This window comes from Daucus carota, chromosome 1, assembly GCF_001625215.2.
Source record: "Daucus carota subsp. sativus chromosome 1, DH1 v3.0, whole genome shotgun sequence".
NCBI lineage: Eukaryota > Viridiplantae > Streptophyta > Magnoliopsida > Apiales > Apiaceae > Daucus > Daucus carota.
Window position 1 is genome coordinate 42,386,050 of NC_030381.2, and position 14,625 is coordinate 42,400,674.

The following is a 14,625-nucleotide window of genomic DNA, read 5'->3' on the forward strand; positions in this document are numbered from 1 at the left end:
GGTTAGTAATATAGTGAGTAGTGTGTATGATGCAGTATGTAGTGAGTAGTATGTATCAGGTCAGCAGATTTTGTCATGTATATAGACTAGCGGAGCTGGTCAGCGGATGTGTATGTTGTTATGGTCATCAGCCGATTTTGACATGTATATATAGATTAGCTGAGTTGACTGGATAGCCTTGTTGTTGCTGTTGTTGTACTTTACTTTTGATGAAGCGCTTGACGCTTGTATCCTTAGCACTGACTTATATATATCAGCATCTTTTACTTTACAGTCTTGTCCTTTACTTTATCGCACTTGTTCTACTTTGCTTTACTTTACTTTCAGTACCGATCATAAACTCTTGTGCTAATATTGCAACCTTTCTTTTAATGTTTTACATTTTGTAAAGAAGCATGCAATTTATTTAGTTAAACAATCTTAAAAATGTTTTCAAAAATGTATAATTCTGTTTTCTTAAAAACTTTTTATAAAAGAGAATTTGATTTAAAACGACTAAGTAAATTGTTTCTTCTTTACAGAATGATTCCAACAAGACATACTCGTGCCAACAGTGATCCTGAAGGCACCAACAGCATCAATGATAACAATGATAACCAGAATGTCAACATAGGCCCAGTAGATTCTGCTGTGGCCCAACTTATTCAAATTTTGGCTCAACAAACTGCTCATCTTACCCGACAACAGCAACATCAAGAGAATCCTAGGGTAATTTTTAAAACTTTTCAGGCAGTTAATCCCCCAGAGTTTAAGGGCTCAGCAGATCCTGTTGCAGCCCAAACATGGTTAAAAGAAATGGAGAAGTGTTTCGAATTAGTTCCAGCAAGTGAGGAGCAGAAAACAAAGTTTGCCAGTCATTACTTAAAGAATGAAGCAACGTATTGGTGGGAATCTGTGAAGAATATGGAAGGTACAGTTGAGATGCCTTGGGAGAGGTTTAAGGAATTGTTTTTAGAGAAGTATTTTCCTAGGTTTCTTCAAGATCAAATGGAGTTGAACTTTTTAGAGCTGAAACAAGGAAATATGTCTGTGGTTGAATATGAGAATAAGTTTGCGGAATTGGCTAGGTTTGTGCCAACTTATGTAGAGACAGATAGGCAGAAAGCAAAAAGGTTCCAACAAGGTCTGAAGCCTTGGATTAGAAGCAAGTTAGCTATTTTGCAATTAGAGACGTATGCGGCAGTGGTTGAGAAAGCAATGATTGCGGAGGCTGAGAATGAGTTGTTTCAGAAGTCTAAGGAGGATAAGAAGAGAAAGCCAGACAATAGAGGAGGATCAACCCATCAAGGGAAGTTCCAGAAGAAAGGGAAGTTTCAAGCAGGAGGAAATCCTAACTTTAAGAAAATAGGCAGTGGTGGACAAGGAGGACGTTTTCTTACGGGAAGTCAGGCCAATCAACAAAGGTCTTCAATGCCAGAATGTCAAACGTGTGGCAAGAGACATGGAGGAGTATGTAATAAACTGAATGTGGTATGTTTTAGATGCAATCAGAAAGGACACTACTCTAGAGAATGTCAGAACCAGCCAGTAATAAAGGATCAGACCAATAGAGGCTCAACAAGTAAGATTCCAGCCATAGGATATACATGTTTTAAATGTGGAAAGCCAGGACATATGGCTAAGGACTGCAAGACACCAGCCCCTGTTAGCAATGCACTTAGAATCATGGGAACTGTTCCAGAAGTGAATGAATCTCCTAGGGCAAGAGTCTTGGATATGTCAGTGAAGGATGCTATTCAGGATGCCGATGTGGTGACAGGTACGCTTAATGTAAACTCTATAAATGCCAAGGTATTAATTGATTCTGGAGCCACTAGATCATTTATTTCTCAAGCTTTTGTTGATAAGTTGAATTGTCCGGTTGAATTGTTGAATGAGGTTATGAATGTAGAACTAGCTAATCAGGATCGTATATCTGTTAATCGAGTTTGCCCTGATTGTGAAATTGAGATTTTAGGGAATAAGTTTTGTGCCGACTTGATACCTTTCAAGTTGGGGGAGTTTGATGTAATCCTAGGGATGGATTGGTTGTCTAAACATAGTGCGCAGATAGATTGTAAAAATAAGAAGGTAATATTGATATCACCAGATAACAAGGTAATAACGTTTAGAGGACAAAAGCAAGTAAAGAAATTTTTAACCATGATCCAAGCAAGGAGGATGTTACGACAAGGATGCGAAGCCTATATTGCTTATGTAATTGATAAAAGTCAAGAACCAGTAAAACTTGAAAATATTCCTGTAGTGAATGAATTTCCAGACGTGTTTCCGGATGAGTTACCAGGACTTCCTCCAGATAGAGAAATAGAATTTGCAATCGATTTAGCACCTGGAACGGAGCCAATATCCAAAGCCCCGTATAGGATGGCACCGGTAGAGATGAAAGAATTGGCAAAACAATTACAAGAGTTATTGGAGAAAGGAGTGATTAGACCTAGTGTATCCCCATGGGGAGCACCAGTATTGTTTGTAAAGAAGAAGGATGGAAGTATGAGGTTATGTATAGATTACAGAGAGCTTAATAAGCTTACTATTAAGAATAAATATCCTTTACCTCGTATTGACGACTTGTTTGACCAGTTGAAAGGAGCAGAGTATTTTTCTAAGATTGACCTTAGGTCGGGATACCATCAGCTCAAAATCAAATCTGAGGATATACCTAAGACAGCTTTTAGAACGAGGTATGGTCACTATGAATTTTTAGTGATGGCTTTTGGATTAACGAATGCACCAGCAGCTTTTATGGACTTAATGAATAGAGTCTTTAAGAAGTATTTGGACAAGTTTGTGATTGTTTTTATAGATGATATTCTGATATATTCTAAGACAGCTGAGGAGCATGCAGAACATTTGAGAACAGCTTTAGAGATATTAAGAAAGGAGAAATTGTATGCAAAGTTTTCTAAATGTGAATTTTGGTTACAAGAAGTTCAATTTCTAGGACACATAGTGAGTCGTGATGGAATCAAGGTAGATCCAGCAAAGATTGAAGCTATAATGAATTGGGAAAGACCAAAGACCCCCACAGAGATCAGGAGTTTCTTGGGGTTAGCAGGTTATTATAGAAGATTTGTACAGGATTTCTCAAGAATTGCAACCCCACTGACTAAGTTAACTAGAAAGAATGAGAAGTTCATATGGAATGAGAAGTGTGAGGAAAGTTTTCAGGAATTGAAGAAGAGATTAGTGTCAGCACCAGTGTTGTCTCTTCCAGATGATCAAGGGAATTTTGTGATTTATAGTGATGCCTCGTATAAAGGATTAGGATGTGTATTGATGCAGCATGATAAAGTTATTGCGTATGCGTCTAGACAACTTAAACCTCATGAACGAAAGTACCCCACTCACGACCTGGAGTTAGCAGCTATTGTATTTGCATTGAAAATATGGAGACATTATCTGTATGGAGAAAGATGTGAGATTTATACAGACCATAAAAGTTTAAAGTACATCTTTACTCAGAAAGAGCTGAACATGAGACAAAGGAGATGGCTAGAGTTGATTAAGGATTATGATTGTACGATTAAGTATCATCCAGGAAAAGCTAATGTTGTAGCAGATGCTTTAAGTAGAAAGGAAAGATTAAATGTATTGACTGTGCCAGAGGAGTTATATAAGGAGTTTCAAAAGTTGGAAATCGAGGTAAGAATTCATGAACCATCAAAGACAGCATTGTATACCATAACCTTCCAACCAGAGCTATTAGAGAAGATTAAGAAGTGCCAGGAAGAGGTAATGGATCAGGATGTAAACAAGTTGGTGGGAGAAGAGTTATGTACACAGAAAGATGATCAAGGGATTCTTAGATTTTCTTCCAGGATATGGATTCCACCAGTGACAGAGTTAAAGAATGACATATTGCAGGAAGCACACAATTCCAAATATTCAATTCATCCAGGCAGCACTAAGATGTATAGAGATTTAAAGGAGAACTATTGGTGGCCAGATATGAAAAGAGAGATTGCAGAATGGGTGAGTAAATGCTATACGTGTCAAAGAGTGAAAGCAGAACACCAAAGACCAAGTGGATTATTGCAACCTTTAGAGATTCCAGAATGGAAGTGGGAACATATCGCTATGGATTTTATTGTAGGATTGCCAAGGACCAAAGCAAACCATGATGCCATTTGGGTTATAGTGGATAGACTAACCAAGTCAGCGCATTTTCTTCCGATCAATGAGAGATTCTCGTTGGATAAATTAGTTCATATGTACCTGAAAGAGATTGTAGTTCGTCATGGAGTCCCCGTATCCATTGTATCGGATAGAGATCCAAGATTTAATTCGAGATTTTGGAAAAGTTTTCAGGAATGCTTGGGCACTAAATTGAATATGAGTACGGCATATCATCCACAAACAGACGGCCAAAGTGAGAGAGCGATTCAGACGATCGAGGACATGCTACGTGTTTGTGCAATCGATTTCAAAGGCAATTGGGACGAGCATCTACCTTTAGTGGAATTTGCATACAATAATAGTTATCACGCAAGTATTGGGATGCCTCCTTATGAAGCTCTTTACGGACGCAAATGTCGATCACCAGTATATTGGGATGAAGTCGGAGAACGCAAGATACTTGGACCGGAATTAGTACAGCAAACAAAGGAAGTCGTTGAAATCATTCAGAAACGACTAATTGCAGCACAGAGTCGTCAACGAAATTATGCAGATCAATTCCGGAAGGACGTAGAATTTGAAGACGGAGAAGCAGTGTTACTGAAGGTGTCACCATGGAAAGGGTTATCCAGATTCGGAAAGAAAGGCAAGTTAAGTCCCCGATATATCAGGCCATTTGAAATCTTGAGACGTGTAGGCAAAGTAGCGTACGAATTGGCGTTACCCCCGCAAATGGAGCACATTCATAACGTCTTTCATGTATCGATGCTCAAGAAGTATAATCCAGATTCAAAGCATGTAATAGAATATGAGCCGGTAGAACTCGAGACGGATTTATCGTATGTAGAAATGCCAGTGGAAATTTTAGATAGAAAAGAGAAGGTGTTAAGAAACAAAGTAGTTAACTTAGTAAGAGTATTGTGGAGAAACCCAAAGGTTGAAGAGTCAACCTGGGAGTTAGAAAGTGATATGCGTGAAAAGTACCCTCATTTGTTTACTTAAGTGATTCTGAGGACAGAATCCTTTTAAGGGGGGAAGGATGTAACATCTGGGATTATTCGTGTAATTATTTGAATGATTAATGAATATTATATGAATTTTATGTGAATTTTTGTGAATTAATTGGTTCCTGTTATATTAATTTAGTTATGTATTTCTGATTAAATTTGAGGAATATCAATTTTTATATGTTCAGTACAAAATATAGTTTATTTAGATATGTTCATATCGATTTATGTATTGTCCGATGATTTTATATTTGATTTACGGATTTAATTATGTATATTTTAATTAATTATTAATTATTTTGCTTTCTTCAAAAACCGTCAACCTACAACGGTACCGAGATTTTACTTCCCGAAAATTTCAACAAAACTCACCTTTAGCTTAATTTGAACATTCCGGACACTTTTCATGTTTTGACTTTTTCGATCCGGAGTACGGTTTGTTCCGAAGCCGGTCCGGCGGAGTTTTTCGGTATTAGATAATTATCTAGTTGTCTCGGTAAACGTGAAATACAATATTTTATTCTCATCCTTATCTTGTCATAATGACGGTGGGACCCGCGTATTAATGACGGATTAAAAAGCCCCGTTTTGATGATTATCTCGAAAACCGGTACCGATTGAACCCGTTTTATTAGTATAAAGCTATTAAACATTGTATTTTCATGCCATATATGATCCAAAGGGGTACTAATTATTCATAAGTATAAATATGCTTAACTGTACTTTATTTCATTACGAAAATCATAAAACTAGTTAAAACCGAGAAATTCCCGAGAGAGTTTATCGCGTTCTTGAGATTCAAACAAGGATTTGGAAGTGTTATCGGACTCCGATTTTGGCGTTCAAGTACTCAAATCGAAGGTTTTGAGGAGTAGAATCTGATTTTGTCATCAAAAACATCAAGAAATTCGCAGGTGAGGAGAGATTTAAGGTTTTAAATTCGAAGCCATTTAATTTAAATTAGAGATTTTTGATTTTGAAGTTGTTTAGGTGTTTTGATGATTGTATGTTGTAGATAATGTTCTCCTGATCATTTTGGTATATCATATGCTTGATTTGGAGTTCAATAACATGTGTAATTTAAGGTTTAATCTTCGAAATTAGGAATTAGGGTTCTTGAGAGCTATGAATGTTTTGAATTGAAAATTGGGGGTTTGTTGTGTGTTGAATCTGGGCATGTTTTGAGGTTACCATGTTGTTTGTCTCGATGTTGTGAGCTTGTACGAGTATGTAAAAGTCGTGTGGGAGCCCAAATCGAGCCATCGGAATCCGGAAAACAGTCCGCCGGCGGCGGACTGTTCTTCCTCGATTCCGGCCGTTTCTTTGAGTATCTGCAAGTTCTAAGCACAGTAATAGGTTCCTGGTAGCGTCGAGTGCATATCTGCACATTCTGGTAGCCGGAGGTGGCCAGAGACACCGTCTCCGGCGAATTACAGTCGGCCGGCGGCCGAAATTACATTTTGGTACCCGGAGTTACGAAAACGATGAAGTGGTGGTACTGTAGTTTGATTTCTTGCGATTTAAACCTTGAACTTTCAAAATCTTTCAAAAGTTTTATTTATTTAAATTTAATTTCGAAAATCATTTATTTTTAATTTCAAAAATTGTTTTTAATTATTTATTAATTCAAAAATAAATCTGATTTAATTTATTAATTAATTTTAATTAGTAATTAATTATTATAATTAATCAATTAATTTAATTATTAATTGATTAATTGTTTTAATTAATTATTAATTGATTTTAATTGATTTATTAATTAGATTTAATTATTTTAAATATTTTCAAATGATTTTAAAGTTCCGAAAAATAGTTTCGAGCTTTAAAATATTGTTTTAAAATATGATTGAAGCTCGTTAATTGATTTCAAATGATTTCGGACTTGTTTTCGAGTATCCAGAAATGGATTATTTATTTATAAAATGATTCTTTGACCGTTTTAATTCTGAAAAATGTTTAAAAATTCATAATAAATACCAGAAAAATCCGTTTGACTTCAAACTTCTTTTGAAAAATATATTGTATTAAATATTTTATGTGATATGTGCTATGTGCTATCTAATTGACATGTTATGTGTTTACGTGATTGGTATAAAATTGTTTTTGACATATCTTCTGATCCGTAAATCGGATTTGGGTGAAACGAAGGGTAGATAGAAGCTCGTTTCGAATAAAGGATGATGAGAATAGTATGAGATCACATATTGATAATTAGTTGTGATGATTAGCAGAGAAGCGAGGCGTAATAAAAGGGAAAGCAAGTGGATATAGTATAGTTTATCGAGCAGGAGCTATTGAAATGTGAAATCGCCAGTATAAGGCAAGTTTCCCTGATACTTTCCTTCAATTATATATATGATCCTTAATGTGATTGCTTTGTGAGCCTTCTAATTCACTTATGAGACCTATTGAGCTATATCATGAATTGTTTAATTCATTGATTCTTGAACCATCAACCAGATTCTTTAACTACCACTTGGACTATTCATCCATTGATACTTGAACTATTCATTTGACTCTTTGATACCTATTTCGAAACCTTATTCAATTGTAAACCTTCAAACCTTGAGATTTTTGAATAAATACCCTATAAACCCCATTTCAATTGTTTTGGCACACCCTTGATATTCAAACCAATTGACTGGAAGTCAATTATATATATATGAAATACCATACACTCTAAAATTTTTATTTCTTTTCTACAACCTAATTTCTTTGGACCTGAAAACCCCTTTGACACGTAAATCCTTCAATAAAACCAGAAACCTTCTTCCTTGTAAACCATGACTATTGTTTCACTTGAAATCCAGATATGCTATATATGATCCCTTGACTCGTGGAAATTATTCCTGATTCTTATTTTAGAATATCGTGAAGATGCTTATGAATTGAACTTTGTTTCTGCTTCAAAGTTTAATCATATTCTTAATGATTCTGTTTATTGCATTATTTTGTTATTCATCCTGATTTATAATAGAATTGGATAGTTTTTTTTTAAATGGACCAAATGAATGGTCAGACCAGATGAGTGGTCGCTTTAGGCCAATGTGTGCCTTGGATCCAGTAAACGAGCATGGCGGGGCCTGCTCGGGGTTAGTGTCTGACTGATCAGCAGCCTAACCTTTGGTTTTTAAAAATAAAATTAATATCCAATTCTAATTGAAATTCTAAAAAGAAACTTTGATATTGAGATTGATTCTCTTAAATACTGATTTCCATCACCTTTTGATAAATGTTTACATGGATATTGTTATACTTGCTGAGCTTGTTAGCTCACTCTTGCGAAACTCTATGTTCTTTCCAGTGAAAGCGGAGAAGGTTGGTAGCGATGACCCTCAGGCTAGTGGTAAGGCCAGGATTCCAGGTTGAGAGACGGAGGAAGCTATCAGCAGCACTTGGCTTGTGATATATGTACTAGTTTGAGTTTCGAGATACGAATATTATGTAAGATTGTAAGAATTGAATTTATATTTGGGATTTGGGTTTGTAATAATTAAAGTTAGATTGTGGCTTGTTTTATACTTTAACCTGTTGCGATCCATGGACAGTTAAGGGTCACTGCATATATTATATTATTAATTACAGGTTTATGTTATGGTGTGGACCCCAAACTTCTGACCCGGGTTTGGAGGGCGCCACATATTCTTACATTTTTTACTGTAATATATGATCTATTATAATTAGATTTAAATTATTTTAATTAGTTACGATAAGCTAAATAAATGGATTGTTTATAACAAATTTGCTTAAAATATAAGTGGATATTCCAATAAGTATTTAATGTAGATTTTTTTACTATAATATATGATTTATTCTTACCTTTTAACATTAGAATAGATCATATATTACAGTAAAAAATCTATATTAAATACTTATTGAAATATCCACTTATACTTATTCTTACAAAATACTTATTGCAAATAGTTTAACTACCAAATATATATTAAAAAATTAAAATAACAATTTAAATTTATAAAAATTTTGTATATAAAAATATTAACTTGTTTTTTTACAAATAAACTTTTTTTTCCCACATCAAAATGAAATATTTTTATAAAATACTTATTGCAAATAATTTTTCCAAGTTTGTATATATCTTTAACTAAAGAGGTTTTAATTTTTATTTCACTAAACATATAAAAAAAAGTTTCTGAAGCATAATTAGTTCAGAATTAAAATATTCATCTTGAGCAATTGTTATATATTTTTTTTAATTATTTTATTATGTAATTGGATATTTATACGTGTATATAAAATATTTGAACATATACAGGTTATGCATTTTAGCTGAGGATCATATAGAAGCATGTAATATTGTTCTTCTTGATAAAGCCATGAGAGACTGGTGGGCACTACTATCCCAAAATTGATGGCAGGAGTGAGTAAGAATGAAGGAACATGTAATGATTTTCCTGATCGTATAAAAATATTATCGGGAAAGAGTACACATCAAACATTGTTTTGAACAAAGAAAATATTTTGAACGACAGTTCTATATACTATGCTTCAGATGTATGTGATTTTAAGTATAGAAGCGAAGTTTTCAATTCGAACTTTACGTCTATGAATTTGAGCGAGGTAATTTATTCTCAAGAGAAATTGTATTTCCTTGAAATTATAATTAAAAATAAATTTTCAAATTTTATTTTAGGTTTTTGAGTCGGAGTATGGGACTAGCACCCCTGGGACTGGAAAATCATCAAATATGACCCGATTAAACATTGAGAAACATGAGAGAGAATTTGATGAGATCAAGAAACAGTTGTCGAACAAGAAAATTAAGCAAGAACGAGAAGTAATAATGAATAAATTATGTACTTCTTTGTACCAAAACATCACTTATATTTGCAGTATTATATCTAACAAGGGGAAGTTTTATATTTGCAGGACTAAAAGATTGAAGATTAAAGCAGTTATAATCAATATGCAATTTACTTCTCAAGTTAGCGACTTTATTTTTAATATTGTAGCTGTGTTGATTCTTTAGAGCATGTCTAAAATTTATGAAATTTGACTACTATTGCAGAATTATTGAAATTCTTGTATTGAAACTAAATTATCTTATCAAGACTCGGTTGATTTAGTATTATTTTAATTTCACTTCGTTGTTAATATTATTTTGTTATCATATTTAGGTATTATCATGCAACATTATATATATGAGATGTATTAAAATTATCACTAAAATTTTACAAAAAATGATTTTCTTTTGATATACGAGGACTGAGCTTCATGTTATATATAAGCCACATGTTTATTTTTTTTCAAAAAAATAAATAAACAAATCACATGTTAGGTATAAAATATTACTTTTCATGATCAAAATTTAAGTTTTAGGTATCAGTATTGTTGGAAAGTAGTATTTATTTTGAAACTGAAGATTAGGAATAACTAATGAACTTTTTGAGATATTATTTTACAAAAATATAAGACAAAAACTCTAAAACAAAATTTTTAAATCAATAGTATGTGTAACACGGGCAATAATGCTTGTACATTAATAGTTTTTAATATTTTAGGGTTCATTTTTGGGTTTTAGAATAATTTATTTATACTTGAAATTAAATTACCCGATGGTTTAGGATTTAGGAGAGGGGGTTTAGGGCCTTCAAGCCCTGAAACCTAATTAATGCGAGGTTTTAGGGCCGACTAACCAAATTACAAAATTAATCTTAAAAATAATGATTAATAGTTTTTAATATTTTAGGGTTCATATTTGAGTTTTAGAATCATTTATTTATTTTCGAAATTAAATTAATTAAAAAAAATATATTCAAAACTCAACTTTAAGTTGCGTTTTGGAGGTAAAACGCAGCTTAAAGTGTGTTTTTGAAGCAAAACACCTTTTAAACACAAGTTGGTTGCAAGATTTTTTAGAATCTCTTAAAAATTTCAAAAATGGCTAAAACGTTAGCTTAAGCCACGTTTTATGTTTTGTAAATTTAAGGCAGTGATGGAAACGTTAGACGCAGTCTTATTTTTTTTATAAAAAAAAAATATAAACTCCAATGAAAGTAGTGTTTTAGAATAAACGGAATTTTTAAGTTACGTTTTGTGACAGTCAAGGTCATTTTAAATTTTTAATCCAACGTGCAATTTTCAGGAACATATTATTAATTATGCCTACACTCAAATTAACTAGCGTGACTTTCAGGAATCAGGACCGTTACCCCTAACCTATAAATTGAACACGGCTTTTTGAAATGGAAAATTAGAAACATAGAGGCATAGAGGGAGAGAGCCAGAGAGGTATAAATTAGAGACAAAGAGAGAGATTGAGTTATAGAGAGAGGGTTAGAGAGAGTTGTAGAGAGAGGGTTAGAGAGAGTTATAGAGAGAGGGTCAGAGTTAGAGAGAGAGAGAGAGAGAGAGAGAGAGAGAGAGCGAGTTAGAGTCAGAGACATACAGAGAGGGAGTTAGAGGCATTAGATCACAGACAGAGTCAGAGAGAGAGAGATTGAGTTAGAGTGAAAGTTAGAGAGAGAGGAGGTTACAGAGAGTTTGCATGAGAGAGAGAGGGGGTTACAGAGAGTTTGCATGAGGGAGAGAGGGGGCTACAGAGAGTTTACATGAGAGAGCTGTAATTTTTCTCTATCATTATTTAATTTGTCGATTTCTTGTTGTAAATCTTAATTGTTAATTCGTCAGAGTTTGAAGAAAAAAAGATTTATAGATTTGTGTTTTGTGGGGTCGAATCTTGAACATGCTCTGTTAATATAAAAGTTTGTTTTATGGGTTTTGATGTTTTTAATTTGTGGTCATATAATTTTTTATTGGGATTTATGTATGAATATTTGACGTCTCTGTTTGTGGTTATATGGGTATCTGAATGTGTTTTGCTTTAATTTTTGATGAAACTAGATAGTTTGTGGTGGGCTTCCTTCATGTGTGTTATTGGGTTTCTGATGTGTTGTATATATACAGTTAAACCTCGATTAAACAATATCCGATAAAGTAATAACCTCGATTAAACAATATCCGATAAAGTAATAACCTCGTTTAAGTAATAAATTTTGTCGGTCCCAACTTGGGCCAATGTTGTAAAATAATATTTTCGCTAAAAGCATAAGATAATAAAATTTTAGAAATTCATTAAAGGCCCAGGTAATATGTAAAGTAATAATTCATGAATTATATATATATATATATATATATATATATAATGTATATGAATTACAAATTTCAGTTCTTTTTAAAATATGAATCTACAAATAACTCCCGGTATGTTTTGTTCATGTTGTAACAAGTAATTGTTTAAAGTGTTGATTGCTTGAAGTGCTTCTTTTGATGATGACACGCTTGGTATGATGTATACGTACACTACACATGTTACAATACATATATACATGCATGAATTTAGTTTTCACATATGATTAATTATTGCATGTGACTGATTTTTGTTTCTAAAAATAATGAATTATAATTTGTAAACATATAGAAATTCGGTAAAATAATAAAATATTACTTTATCGATAAAGTAATAAAATATTATTATATCGATAAAATAATAAATTCGGTAAAGTAATATTTTTCCCCGGTCCGAGGGGTATTACTTTAAAGAGGTTTAACTGTATGTTATCTGTTTTCTTGCAGTTCCGATCAAATTACAGGAGAGTATTACTTGCTATGCATGTTCACATAAATCTTGATTTTAGTCCAGGTACGGTTGGGTTGTATTGGGTTTCTGATGTGTTATATATATAATTATATATGTTATCTGTTTTCTTGCAATTCCGATCAAATTACAGGAGAGTATTACTTGCTATGCATGTTCATGTAAATCTTGATTTTAGTCCAGGTCCGGTTGGGTTGCCTTTATTAGATAATTCTATGTATGTGTGTTGAGTTCTCTTTTCGTGATTAGTTTGATCTGAATTATGAATTGTGTTTGTAATTGTGTAATTGACCTTTTTTGATGATAAAATACTCGTAATCTGAGTTTGATTTAGATTCTTTGTTGCAGAAAATAATATATACTTCAATATATTGTTAGTAATTGTTTGGGAATATCAGAGTTGATAATTTAATTTTTGTATCGCCAGTTGGTGGACAAAAATTGAAATAAGGCAGTTTCAATTATCTGGACTGCGATAAATGTTGGTGATCGAGTTGATGGTGCTTTGAAAGACATGGCAGTTGTAATGAAACAGTTAAACGGACCCGTTGAGGCGATTCAGGCTCTTTCAAACATCCTATCCTTTTGAATCACAACAATATCTTCACAGCATACTCCTTTTATACGGGATTTGCTTTTGTTTCTAAGGTAGTATCATTTTGTTTTCCCTTTGTGTCTGTAACTATTTATGCTCCTGCAAATTACTGTTGGGATGTTTAATAGATTGAAAGATGGGAGCATTTTACATGTCTTGCATTATGCTTAAGGATATTTTAGTTGAGAATATACATGGCTGACTGAAGTTTGGTTGACAATGTTCTGGCACTCAAGGCATAGAACATGATACTTTAAAATGAATCATTTAAGTCAAATCTCTTCTAAACAATGGTTAGTTCTAGGGAATATTTCTAAGATGATCCAGAGAATACCAGAATAGTGGACGTAATTGCTATGTACTCATGTAGTTGTCGATGTGTTGTAATTTTAATACAATTTGAACAGTCTTTGTGGGAAAATGTTTTGTCGTGTAAAGCAGTCTCCAGATGTAATTTTGAACTACATAATTTTAAGATGTTTCTTGAAAATCTAAGAATAATTTGGTATTGTTGATGCACTAGTTATGAACGTACAAGTCATGTAGAAGTATGTAAGAACTTAGAGTCAGGAGCTGATGCATTTTCTAGGACATATATATTTGAAGTGTGTTTACTTAATTTAAAGCTGATTTCTAGTATTTTGTTGATTTTTCTTGTTCCTGTTGTTTCCTGTCATTCTTAACTTTCATGGTCATGAATTTGAAGCTATATGTGGTAGTGAGCTGTTATCCTATTGCTGTAAAATGTAACTAGTTTATTGACATAAAACTGTTTTCAGAGACTTAATGTTGACGATTTTTTAATTATGTTTTCACTCAACCTCTATCTTAATGCAGGTGCTTGGATGTTGCGGAAGGAGTTATGTCTTACAGAGGGCAGATTGCAGTTATACATATAAATAGCGACGGTAGTGAAGAAGGGGCAACATTTCTAAAGATTCCCTAACCATCTGCTGAACCAGAAACTCTGATGGTTGGGATGAGTTTAAAGCAACTAAAATTTTTAACCATTTATCGAGAAGTAATCTTTTATATTCGTTACATGGTAATATAAATGTAGAACTAGTAAATGATTATGATTGGTATGAGTAGGAAACAAGCCAGTCAAGCATGCATGAATCTATTGAATAAGCTTTAGAAAATTCTGGTCTAAGTGGAATAGGGGATGGATGTCACCCAATGAGATTGAGTGTAATCTGGTTAAACACTAACATTGGTCAGGAAAAGTGCTCCCTGTGAAAAGTCTTGATTAAGATACAGAACCCGACTGAGCAACAAGTGATTAAAAGTGT

At 33.3% G+C, this 14,625-nt stretch overlaps 2 protein-coding genes across 5 annotated transcripts in view; both read left to right on the plus strand.

Moving 5' to 3' along the window:
• The first annotated feature begins 522 nt into the window (after positions 1-522).
• On the plus strand, positions 523-14,279 carry LOC135150309 (uncharacterized). The gene is made up of 5 exons (XM_064086573.1): positions 523-894; positions 943-1,185; positions 2,341-3,842; positions 4,491-5,096; positions 14,171-14,279. Exons 1-5 carry the CDS (start codon positions 523-525, stop codon positions 14,277-14,279), a joined length of 2,832 nt encoding a protein of 943 aa, XP_063942643.1.
• Positions 12,677-14,625, plus strand: part of LOC108193394 (uncharacterized) — a 67,474-nt gene continuing 65,525 nt past the window's right edge. For all 4 annotated transcript variants that reach the window (XM_064084822.1, XM_064084821.1, XM_064084819.1 and 1 more), the window contains exons 1-3: positions 12,677-12,783; positions 13,166-13,386; positions 14,171-14,306. The gene's annotated coding sequence lies outside the window, so the exon portion shown is untranslated. The remainder of the gene's footprint in view (positions 12,784-13,165; positions 13,387-14,170; positions 14,307-14,625) is intronic.